This window comes from Oncorhynchus mykiss, chromosome 2, assembly GCF_057628025.1.
Source record: "Oncorhynchus mykiss isolate SJ-2025 chromosome 2, ASM5762802v1, whole genome shotgun sequence".
Classification (NCBI taxonomy): domain Eukaryota; kingdom Metazoa; phylum Chordata; class Actinopteri; order Salmoniformes; family Salmonidae; genus Oncorhynchus; species Oncorhynchus mykiss.
Genome location: NC_143023.1, coordinates 53,262,196 through 53,275,338, shown reverse-complemented (window position 1 = coordinate 53,275,338; position 13,143 = coordinate 53,262,196). Strand labels below are relative to the sequence as shown.

General features: G+C 41.8%; 1 protein-coding gene across 2 annotated transcripts in view; it reads right to left on the bottom strand.

Moving 5' to 3' along the window:
* The window catches only part of ptpn9a (protein tyrosine phosphatase non-receptor type 9a), a 44,359-nt gene extending 35,181 nt beyond the window's left edge, over positions 1 to 9,178 (bottom strand). The window contains exon 1 of one of the 2 annotated variants that reach the window (XM_021564770.3): positions 8,632 to 9,178. In XM_021564770.3, coding sequence (XP_021420445.2) covers positions 8,632 to 8,664 — 33 coding nt within the window. In that variant the 5' untranslated portion in view covers positions 8,665 to 9,178. Of the gene's footprint in view, positions 1 to 8,220; positions 8,427 to 8,631 lie in introns of those variants that run through there. The other variant, XM_021564780.3, reaches the window with a different exon arrangement.
* Between the last annotated feature and the right edge of the window lie 3,965 nt (positions 9,179 to 13,143).

Here is a 13,143-nt window from a genome sequence, read left to right as displayed (position 1 = left end):
TGTGTTTTCACCGTGTAGTTCTTTCATTCTCATCTTTGTTTCTGTGTATCAGTCGATTATTTTAACTGGTAAATCCAAGAATGTCACGATATTGGCCCGGCTCTTTTAGAAATCTCACGGAAAAAGCATTTCCTCTGGTTACAGGTGGTGTTTAAAGGAGGTGGGCCTCAATATCTAAATCAGATTATCAGTACATTTTAAAGTGCTCTAAATAGTATGATCTTTATTTTTTTTCTTCCTAGATAAATATCAATTGTATAACAACTGATACGATATTAAAAAAAAAAGTAATAGATAGATAGATAGATAGCTAGATAGTCGAGTAAAAGACAACAAATGGGCCAATAATACCAGTCTGGCTCGACTCAATACCACCAGGAACCCTGGACTCCCAGAGAAGATGAAGGGATGCTATTATCATGATCCAAAAGAGCCCAACAACCAGGATTCAATAAAGGACCACTACAAATTGAGATACTCAAGGACACCGAATATGCTCTCAGACTCACCCATAGGCCCATTAAATTACAATGTTATTAAGGGACTAAAAACAGGTGTTTGTGCATGGATAAACTATTCAAATGTAACCTACCTCTAGAATAACTTTCTGGTTCACCAAAACTTTTAACCTTCACAGTTCACTTGAACATGCACCAAGAGTTGGACCCATTACTGACCTGTTACGTCAAGATAGTTACCTTCTCTAATTCAGGTGAACTAAGTGCATGAATGGATTCCTAAAAAAAGTATTCTATGGACCCTGTGTGTCAACAACCCAAAATGTTCTACTTCGAAGAAAAATGTTTTGGCGCAGGCAAATTCTGTGAATCAAGAGGATAGACGCAAATATTTACACATTGTAGAGGATTCAGTATGTTGTTCCTCAAATGGTGGTTCTGCTGGGTTACACATGTTGCAATAAAAGCAAAAAGTGTCCATCCTCACAGAGTCATTTTCTTACGGATCTCGCTCCATCTGCAGAAAAGCAAAAATGACTGCTTGCTCTAGGAACAGGTCACACACTCTGCCCAGTCTGTTGCGTCTCCTTAAAAGGCTAAGATAGACAAATGAAAGCGCAGAAACTTGACTGTACCTGACAGTAGTAGTTAGGATCATATTCAGTGAGTTCCTTGGTTCACATGGAGAGGGGGGACTGGCTATATGCTGTAACAAGGGCCAGAGGAGATCAATATCAAGCGAGTAGACATGAGAGACTGGCCATTTCACAAGTCTGAAAGCTATACGAACCACCAGTGACTGAGTTCATATTAGAGCCTGACCGATAAGTTCTGGGTCCGATTGTTTTTTTTGGGGCGGGGGAACAAAACCGTCTGATAGATCAGAAGATGTACCACTACTGTTTTACAGCATGAAAATTGCCATCCATTAGAGCAGTAGTCCCAAAAAAAAAACATGTTTTATTTATATATATATATATATATATATATATGCTTCAAAATGTTGATTTCTTACATTGTGACAATAATGACAGCATTAGCAGCATGAGAATGGCCACGTGTTCAGATAAACAAGAGATATTAAATCAATTTGACTATCATAATTTCACCCAATAATCGTCCGCTATCCGTAAAAGGCCAACATCGTCCGATTAGTCTCTAGACAGATGGGTTGCCTCCCACAATGTACCAATGCTCCATGTTTGTAGAAGTTTCGGAATCTCTTTGTTAACAGCTGGTGCGCAAGTTTTGAGTTTTTGCTCACCCGAGTTAGAATACCTATTATTTATGAAGAGAGTTATTTTTTCATAGTTCTCCACTTACCACCACAAACCAATGCTGTATAGGGCCGTAAGCAGACAAAATGTAGATCCAGCAGTTCTCGTGGCCAGTGATTTTAACAAAGAGAAACTAAAATCTGTTTTACCAGCATGTCACCTGTGCAACTAGAGGAAACAGACTAGCTCACCCTTACTCCACACGAAATACATGAAAGGCTGTCCCTTGCCCTCCCTTCGGCAAAGCTGACGGTAACTTTATCCGCTTGAATCCTGCTTACAAGAAGTACCAGTCACATGCTCAATGTCGAAGTGTCGGATGCTAAGCTACAGGACTGGAATATGCTCCGGGATTCATCTGATAACATTGAGGTGTCACCAGCTTCATGAATAAGTGCATCGACGACATCCCCACAGTGACTGTACATCCCAACCAGAAGCCATGGATTATAAGCAACATCCGCACTGAGTTTACACCTTCAAGGAGCGGGACACCTATAAAAATACCGTTACGACCGCCGATGAGCAATCAACAGGCAAAGTGTCAATACAGGACTAACACGGAACCCAAACCGGCAGCGGGCGTGCGCCATCGTTCACACATTTATTTTGTCCCCCTACACCAAACGCGATCACAAGACAGGTTCAAATATCAAAACAACAACTGAACGAATGACATTTGCGGACAGGTCAAAAAAAAACATTAAACATGTATGGCAATTTAGCTTGTTTGCTTGCACTTGCTGGCTAATTTGTCCTATTTAGCTAGCTTGCTATTGCTAGCTAATTTGTCCTGGGATAAACATTGAGTTGTTATTTTACCTGAAATGCACAAGGTCCTCTACTCCGACAACTAATCCACACATAAAACAGACAACGGAATCGTTTCGATTCATCTCTCCTCCTTCCAGGCTTTCTTTGAACTTATATGGTGATTGGCATCTACACTTTCATATTATTACTACAACGACCGGCAAAACATTTCATCTTTCAATCACCCACGTGGGTATAACCAATGAGGATATGGCACGTGGGTACCTGCTTCTATAAACCAATGAGGAGATGGGAGAGGCAGGACTTGCAGTGCGATCTGCGTCAGAAATAGGAATTACTTCTATTTCACCCCTTGGCATCGCAGACGCTCGTTGGCGCGCGCGAGCAGTGTGAACATGGATTTTAAACTGACGTGTCCGGTCTGGTCAGCATGTAAAATCTAATCTGATTATGCTGGCTTAGACTCTCATCGGATGTAGCAGGGCTTGCAAACTATCACAGATTACAAAGGGAAACCCAGCCACAGGCTGCCAAGTGACGCGAATCTGCCAGATGAGCTAAATGCCTTCTCTGCTTGCTTCAAAGGCAAGCAACACTGAACCATGCATGAGAGCATCAGCTGTTCCAGACAACTGTGATCTCACACTGTAGCCAATATGAGAAAGACCTTTTAAACAGGTAAACATTCACAAGGCCGCGGGGCGAGATGGTTTACCAGGATACGCATTCAGAGCATGCGCTGACCAGCTAGCAAGTGTCTTCACTGACACTTTCAACCGCTCCCTGACCCAGTCTGTAATATCTTCATGTTTAAAGCAGACCACCATAAATTCCCTTGTTGTTCATGGGCACAGGGACTATCACCCCGTAGCACTCACATCTATACTGCTACAGGGCAGTAGTAATTCCCTTTCTTGGGCACAGGGACTATGGTGGTCTGATTGAAACATGTAGGTATTACAGACTCGGTCAGGGAGAGGGTGAAAATGTCAGTGAAGACAAGAGGTCGACCGATTATTCGGCATGGCCGATTTCAAGTTCATATAACAAATCGGTAATCAGCATTTTTGGACACCGATTATGGCCGATACATTGCACTCCACGGGGAGACAGGCTGACTACCGGTTATGAGAGTACAGCAAGGAGCCAAGGTAAGGTGCTAGCTAGCATAAACTTATCTTATAAATAAACAATCTCAACATGATCACTAGTTAACTACACATGGTTGATGATATTACTAGTTTCTCTTGTCCTGCGTTGCATATAAATCGATGCGGTGCCTGTTAATTTATCATCAAATAACAGCCTTCTTTGCCAAATGGGTGATCTATTAACAAGCACATTCGTGAAAAAAAGCACTGTCGTTGCACCAATGTGTACGTAACCATCAATGCCTCTCTTAAGATCAATACACAAGTATATATTTTTAACCCTGCATATTTAGTTAATATTGCCTGCTAACATGAATTTCTTTTAACGAGAGAAATTGTGTCACCTCTCTTGCGTTCTGTGCAAGCAGAGTCAGGGAATATGGAGCCGTTTAGGCCGCCTGGCTAGTTGCGAACTGTGTGAAGACTATTTCTTCCTAATAAAGACCATAATTAATTTGCCAGAATTGTACATAATTATGACATAACATTGATGGTTGTGCAATGTAACAGCAATATTTAGACTTAGGGATAACACCCTTTAGATATAATATGGAACGGTTCTGTATTTCACTGAAAGAATAAACGTTTTGTTTTCGAAATGATAGTTTCCGGATTTGACCATATGAAATAACCTACGGCTCGTATTTTGGTGTTATTATAATTAGGTCTATGATTTGATAGAGCAGTCTGAGCGGTGGTAGGCAGCAGCAGGCTCGTAAGCATTCATTCAAACAGCACTTTCCTGCATTTGCCAGCAGCTCTTCGCTGTGCTTCAAGCATTGCGCTGTTTATGACTTCAAGCCTATCAACTCCCGAGATTACGCTGGCAATACTAAAGTACCTATTAGAACATCCAATAGTCAAAGGTATATGAAATACAAATGGTGTAGAGAGAAATAGTCCTATAATAACTACAACCTAAAACTTCTTACCTGGGAATATTGAAGACTCATGTTAAAAGGAACCACCACCATATGTTCTCATGTTCTGAGCAAGGAACTTAAACGTTGGCTTTTTTACATGGCACATATTGCACTTTTACTTTCTCCACCATTTGTTTTTGCATTATTTAAACCAAATTGAAAATGTTTCATTATTTATTTGAGGCTAAATGGATTTTATTGATGTACTATATTAAGATAAAATTATTCAGTATTGTTGTAATTATCATTAATATACATCTAAAAAAATAATGCAGATTAATCGGTATCGGCTTTTTTTGGTCCTCCAATTAATCGCCATCTCCATTGAAAAATCATAAATCGGTCGACACTTGCCAGTTGGTCCGTGCATGCTTTGAGTACACGTCCTGGTAATCAGTCTAGCCCCACAGCCTTGAGGAATGTTCACCTGTTTAAAAAGGTCTTGCTCATATCGGCTTTCCAAAAGGAAAACAACCCTAAGCACACAGCCAAGACAGCGCAGGCGTGGTTTCGGGAAAAGTCTCAATGTCCTTGAGTGACCCAGCCAGAGCCCAATCAGATGTCTCTGGAGAGACCTGTAAATAGCGTCGCAGTGACACTCCCCATCCAACCTGAGAGCTTGAGAGGGTCTGCAGAGAAGAATGGGGAAAAACTCCAAATACAGGCATGCCAAGCTTGTAGCGTCGTACCCAAGAAGACTCGAGGATGTGATCGCTGCCAAAAGGGGCTTCATCAAAGCACCGAGTAAAGGGTCTGAATACTTATGTAAATGTGATATTAAAGTTGTAGAAAAAGGTGTCTGAATACTTCCCGAATGCACTGTAGTTACACTTTCCTACTCATTATTGCAGTGCTGACTGGAAATAGGAAGAACATATATTTTATAGTGTTGAACACAATGTTGACAGCGCTGAGTAAGAACTTGAACACACTCATAAAAACATTTCTTTGCTGTATTAGTGGACAGTCTCTAGTCATGGTTGTAAAAATCTCAGTATAAACTTTGCTGTAGCTTTCTTTTATGCCTGCTACATTACTGCAGACACGGTCATCTGAGCCATCCGATTGGCCAGTGGTAGGCCTATAGTGCACTTGATTGGATCCCTGTGCCAACCTGAAATGCAGTGTTTTTTTTATTTTATTTTTTTAACACCTTTATTTTACTAGGCAAGTCAGTTAAGAACAAATTCTTATTTTCAATGACGGCCTAGGAACAGTGGGTTAACTGCCTGTTCAGGGGCAGAACGACAGATTTTGTACCTTTGTACCGTCAGACACATTAAATGGTTCAAAATGGCAACAGTTTGCGTTCCTGGAGTGCAAGGCAGCTGAATCGGGTGCGCCTTCCGCAAAAGCCAGAGAGAATTTTTTTTTAAAATAGGAACTCAAAGCGTCATTGTTCCATTATTATTTTTTACAGAAATGTTTGCCGATCAACTAAGAATGCATTGGAGATCAACCAGTTGATCGTGAGCAACAGGTTGGTGACCACTGTTCTAGGAAAGTTGATTGAAGTACAATCTGTTGCTTCTCTCAGTGGGCTTAAATTTCAGCATGTCAGTCTTGGGGCTACTGCACACGCAAAGCTTAGAGGGAACATTGCCTGTAAGTAAGCATTTCACTGTTAGTCTCCACCTGTTGTTTACAAAGCATGTGACAAAAAAAATGGCATACATGCATTTTTGGTCATTTAGAAAATTCAGCATTTTTATATAAAACCACGAATCTAAAAACTCAAACAACGGACCTAAAAACTGTCTAGGGTACTGACAAACAGCCAGGCAGGTGTTATGTCCCAGATGTGTTTTTGGGTGAACTTCCCCTTTAAAAACATCTTTCCATACACAAACAAGGTACAAGAGTAGTGAATTGATGTTGGCTTCAGCTGAAAGCTAGCAAGGAAAGCTATCGGTATCTGCTTCCCATTGTATGCAGTGTTCTAACCTGTACTCGACATCGTTTTGGGAACAGTCAGAAATGAACAGTTTCAACATTTCTACATGCCATGTTGCATTATTCAAGTGTGTTAACTTCTGTGCAGCATAAGTGGCGATGCAGTACAGACTCCCAGTGAGATCAGTGGTTCCTCATGGCAGGCTACAGCTAGCAATGAGTAAGTAGCACAGGCAGGCAAGAGGAGGCATGAACGGTGTACTCGCACTATAAAAGGATCAGCTGTGCTGATAGACTTGATCCTCTCAAATCAGTAGACGCCACGAGAAACCGTTTTGAAGAACTACTGAAATGTTGGTGTACCGTGCATCACTACTAGGATATACAGGCCATAATCTAAAAGAAAGCAGCCAGGACTTATAGTCTTGCCAAATGTACGAGCTGTTAAATTTAGAAATGTTAAAGGTGATTCATATGCAACATGATTATTGCTGAGGCACTTCGACATTAGCCATATGTGGAGAGTGCCATCCTATTCCGTTCAGTCCCATTTGGCACAAGTCGATCCTAACAGGAAGTCTCGTGCGTCATTCTTTCTATCCCCCACTCGCTCTTTCTTCCTGTTAAGCTTCCTGGGAGCCGACTGACTGACTGCCCCCTCCCCCAACATACACACACAAAGTATCCCCACAACAGCAGCATCACTCCAGTGGAAATGTTTTTAACAGCTGCCTATAAGTGAAGTTCCACCATACTAGCAGGCCCCCAGAGGCCTCCTGTTACAACCGGACACAACCAGACCGAGGTTCTAATAACCCAGCCTACAGGCGTTCAGCCCTCCACCATGGCTGGGCCCGCAGAGGAAATGAAGTCCCCAGATAAGACTTACTGCCTGCCGGCCAGATGAGCCACGGGGAATGGGAAATGGGATTAGGGCCTGGAAAGTGTAAAAGGCATCATTAGCAACAGGCTGGAAAAAGGGACATCAGCCTTTATAGCATACCAGCTCCTTTTTATGCTGTGGATAAATGTTAATCATATGGACAATACCACTCTAGCAATAGATAGCCTATCATTACATAATCAGTTCCCTGTTTTTTTGACCTGTACTAGCCATATTGTTGTTGTGTGGCATGGGATGTGTGCATTTGTGCGCACAAATCATTGCTTTTTAGATTCTTGCCCTTATTTAATGTAACTAGGCAAGTCATTTAAGAACAAATCCTTATTTACAATGACAACCCACTGTTCGTAGGCTAACTGCCTTGTTCAGGGGCAGAACGAAGATTTTTACCTTTTCAGCTCGGGGATTCGAACTAGCAACATTACGGTTACTGGACCAATACTCTAACCACTAGGCTACCTGCCGCCCCTTATACTGTTCGTTTGTAATGCATTTGATAGACTGTCTACATTCGCGGAAATCAAGTTTCAATTGTGTTTTTCACTAGCTATAATACATCATAAACAATCCACTGTAATATTTTGAATTTCCCTGTTAGAAGCATCGCCAACGTATGCGACAATGTAAAGGCCTGTGCCATAAATGTATACAATGTTTGTAATTGGGATGCCTGCGTCGCAACAATTTAACCATTTAAGAGCATAACTTGCAGTGGTGTAGGTAGCCTACAGAGTCAGACATTAAGGTCGTTGTAATTACATTTTCCCTTTAAGGTCTGAACTGCAGGGTGCCGTGATCAGGACACCGCGGAGTCGGCGGGTGATGGCTCGTTAAACGTACCTGAATCCAGGGATGGGAGAGGGCGCTGTACTCCTAATTATACCTTGAGAACAATTAAATACTGCTAGATTTTAATTAAAACTTCAAATTGTCTTCAGCAATGCATTCTAGGCTAGCTAATGCTAAAACAAACCGTTGGATTCGACAACACTTCCGGTTACTCACGCCAATGCGTGGCGTCGTATTTTCATGGAATCCAATGGCCTGCTACAGTAACGGTAGGCTCGTATTAACAGTAAATTATTGGGCTAGCATATTGTACCACACCATTCAGACTACTGAGAAAAAATGAACGAAAGTCGGATTCTGGCTATGGTAGGCTACCTGGAATGCAACTTACTTGACACACAACAATAGGATTTCTTACCGCGGTATAGATGATCAAATATTTTGCATAGTTTTCAAAATTACCTGTTCTTCCTCCGCTGACAAACTGGCTGCCATTCTTCAGTCTCGTTCTTGAGATTGACACCTTAATTTTTCAACTTGGTGGCCTTTTTCCCCTTATTTTTCGTAAAGGTAAACGACGACAGTTCTATCCTCGTACCGGGCAGTACATCAACCGGTTTTGCCTAGGTTACTGGCATTTCACAAAACTGAAATGTTCCTCATATAGAAATGGAAAGCTTATACTGTTTTTGTTCGTCTGGCCTGTTTTAGTCGAATAAGAAATTATATGGAATCTTCCATCAAAATACTCATGCATGAGCGAAAATCGCTGTTGTGTCAAATCTTCTCGAGTACTGAAGAAATTAGTCCTCAACAGTTTGGCGTTTCTCTGGGACGAATCGCAGTTGATCGAATTTGACCCATTTGTCCAGCCAGTAAAGTCACCCACCTTTGCTAAGAATCAAGAGTAAAGTCAAAAGGCATGGTGTTCAATCTTTTATTCTCTACGTACGTCGCCTGGACTACTATTCTGCCAGCAGCACTAATGACGTCACTTTTCTATGGTAATGAGAAACCTTCAAAATAAAAGCCTGTATTTCAAAACATTGCGAGGTGGATAACTCTTTCAAAAGATTGGTGCTTATAACCAACATTTAAGAAGGAATTTATGTGTGTGTATGTGTATATATACACACGTGGTTTAAAAAAAACATTATATACAGACCACTAATTTAAAAATACTATGTTCAGGCTGGTATGTTGACAATATTGGGGTTATAGTGAACATAAATAGTGTTTATTGCGATGATTGCGTTGATTGAATTTTACAATAAAATGTATTTATAACGCCCTTTTTACATCAGCAGATGTCACAAAGTGCTTATCCAGAAACCCAGCTTAAACCCCCAAACAGCAAGCAATGCAGATATAGAAGTATGGTGTCAAGAAAAATTCCCTAGAAAAGGCAGGAACTTAAAAATAAACAGATGAAGCAGGCTCTGAGGGGTGTCCAGTCCTCTTCTGGCTGTGCCAGGTGGAGATTATAAGAGTACATGGCCAATAAGTTCTTCAAGATGTTCAAACGATCATAGATGACCAGCAGGGTCAAATAATGGTTGTAGAGGGTGCAACAGGTCAGCACCACAGGTGTAAATGTCAGTTGGCTTTTCATAGCCAAGTATTCAGAGGTCGAGACAGCAGGTGCAGTAGAGAGTAGAGAGGGAGACAGAGAAGGTCAAAAACAGCAGGTCTGGGACAAGGTAGCACGTCCGGTGAATAGGTCAGGGTTCCATAGCACATTCTTGATCAGCAGCAACACCAGGTGGCATCAGGCCAGGTAGACCTGAGGCATGGCCCTAGGGCTCAGGTCCTCCGGGAGGAGAGAAAGAGAGAGAGAGGGGAGAATTAGAGGGAGCACACAAAGACAGCTACTTCGATGCAGACAAGAAGGACAGATAGGACAGACTGACCATAGCCCTCCAAGTGGGGTTGGGAGTACTCAGTAGGGTCTGTAGAATCTATAAATGGTTTATTTCATGGGCCACTGAGGTCTAAATACATAGCAGCACAATACACACTCAATTCTCAAAAAAACGAATGAATATCATCCAGGATATTTGTACATAACATAATGACGCTTTCAGAACAGCAATTATTTACAAGTAATAAATAGGGAAGCACAAATATTACATTTTTGGCCAATACCCAATTTCCAATATTTTCCTTGACAAAAAACCTGATACCGATAACCGATATTTAACATTTTTGCGGCCTTTTAAGCATTCTAGTATAGTTAAATAGTTGGAATACACACACACACACACACACAAACACCAAAAAGTTAGTTTGTTGGCATTTAAGATATGTCCCCATTACCAGTAAAGCATAATCAACACATACAGTGGGGCAAAAAAGTAGTTAGTCAGCCACCAATTGTACAAGTTCTCCCACTTAAAAAGATGAGAGAGACCTGTAATTTTCATCATAGGTACACTTCAACTATGACAGACAAAATGAGAAAGAAAAAATCCAGAAAATCACATTGTAGGATTTTTAATTAATTAATTTGCAAATTATGGTGGAAAATAAGTATTTGGTCACCTACAAACAAGCAAATTTCTGGCTCTCACAGACCTGTAACTTCTTCTTTAAGAGGCTCCTCTGTCTTCCACTCGTTACCTGTATTAATGGCACCTGTTTGAACTTGTTATCAGTATAAAAGACACCTGTCCACAACCTCAAACAGTCACACTCCAAACTCCACTATTGGGAGACTAGTCAGGATTGAGGAAAAAGACGAACAGAGCAAAGCACAGAGATCCTTGATGAAAACCTGCTCCAGAACGCTCAGGACTTCAGACTGGGGAGAAGGTTCACCTTCCAACAGGACAATGACCTTAAGCACACAGCCAGGACAGCGCAGTAGAGGCTTTGGTCTCTGAAAGTCCTTGAGTAGCCCAGCCAGAGCCAGGACTTGAATCGAACATCTCTGGAGAGGCCTGTAAATGGCTGTGCAGCAACACTCCCCATCCAACCTGACAGAGCGAGAGGATCTGCAGAGATGGATGGGAGAAACTCCCCAAATACAGGTGTGCCAAGCTTGTAGCATCATACCCAAGAAGATTTGATGCTGTAATCGCTGCAAAGGTGCTTCAACAAAGTACTGAGTAAAGGGTCTGAACTTGTGTAAATGTGGTATTTTATGTTTAATAAATTAGCAAGAACTTCTAAACCATGGGGGGGGGGGGGGCAATTTAATCAATTTTAGAATTAAGGCTGTAACAAAATTTGGAAAAAGTCAAGGTCTGAGTACTTTCCGACGGCACTGTGTTGCTTATATATATATATATATATATATATATATATATATATATATATATATATATATATATATATACTGCTCAAAAAAATAAAGGGAACACTTAAACAACACAATGTAACTCCAAGTCAATCACACTTCTGTGAAATCAAACTGTCCACTTAGGAAGCAACACTGATTGACAATAAATTTCACATGCTGTTGTGCAAATGGAATAGACAACAGGTGGAAATTATAGGCAATTAGCCAGACACCCCCAATAAAGGAGTGGTTCTGCAGGTGGGGACCACAGACCACTTCTCAGTTCCTATGCTTCCTGGCTGATGTTTTGGTCACTTTTGAATGCTGGCGGTGCTTTCACTCTAGTGGTAGCATGAGACGGAGTCTACAACCCACACAAGTGGCTCAGGTAGTGCAGCTCATCCAGGATGGCACATCAATGCGAGCTGTGGCAAGAAGGTTTGCTGTGTCTGTCAGCGTAGTGTCCAGAGCATGGAGGCGCTACCAGGAGACAGGCCAGTACATCAGGAGACGTGGAGGAGGCCGTAGGAGGGCAACAACCCAGCAGCAGGACCGCTACCTCTGCCTTTGTGCAAGGAGTAGCAGGAGGAGCACTGCCAGAGCACTGCAAAATGACCTCCAGCAGGCCACAAATGTGTATGTGTCTGCTCAAACGGTCAGAAACAGACTCCATGAGGGTGGTATGAGGGCCCGACGTCCACAGGTGGGGGTTGTGCTTACAGCCCAACACCGTGCAGGACGTTTTTAATTTGCCAGGGAACACCAAGATTGGCAAATTCGCCACTGGCGCCCTGTGCTCTTCACAGATGAAAGCAGGTTCACACTGAGCACGTGACAGTCTGGAGACGCCGTGGAGAACGTTCTGCTCAGATCCTCAGACCCCTTGTGAGACCATATGCTGGTGCGGTTGGCCGTGGGTTCCTCCTAATGCAAGACAATGCTAGACCTCATGTGGCTGGAGTGTGTCAGCAGTTCCTGCAAGAGGAAGGCATTGCTGCTATGGACTGGCCCGCCCGTTCCCCAGACCTGAATCCAATTGAGCACATCTGGGACATCATGTCTCACTCCATCCACCAACGCCACGTTGCACCACAGACTGTCCAGGAGTTGGCGGATGCTTTAGTCAAGGTCTGGGAGGAGATCCCTCAGGAGACCATCCGCCACCTCATCAGGAGCATGCCCAGGTGTTGTAGGGAGGTCATACAGGCACGTGGAGGCCACACACACTACTGAGCCTCATTTTGACTTGTTTTAAGGACATGACATCAAAGTTGGATCAGCCTGTAGTGTGGTTTTCCACTTTCATTTTGAGTGTGACTCCAAATCCAGACCTCCATGGGTTGATAAATTTGATTTCCATTGATCATTTTTGTGTGATTTTGTTGTCAGCACATTCAACTATGTAAAGAAAAAAGTATTTAATAAGAATATTTCATTCATTCAGATCTAGGATGTGTTTTTTTAGTGTTCCCTTTATTTTTTTGAGCAGTATATATATATATATATATATATATATATATATATATATATATATATATATATATATATATATATATATATATATATAGTTAGCAGTATACAGTAAAGTCATAGGCCTATTAAACTTTTTTCAAAAACAAGAGTATGTACCAGTTATATTGTGGTGATTATCAAGGTCAATGACGTTATTTTCTGTACAGTTTTAAAATGCATAA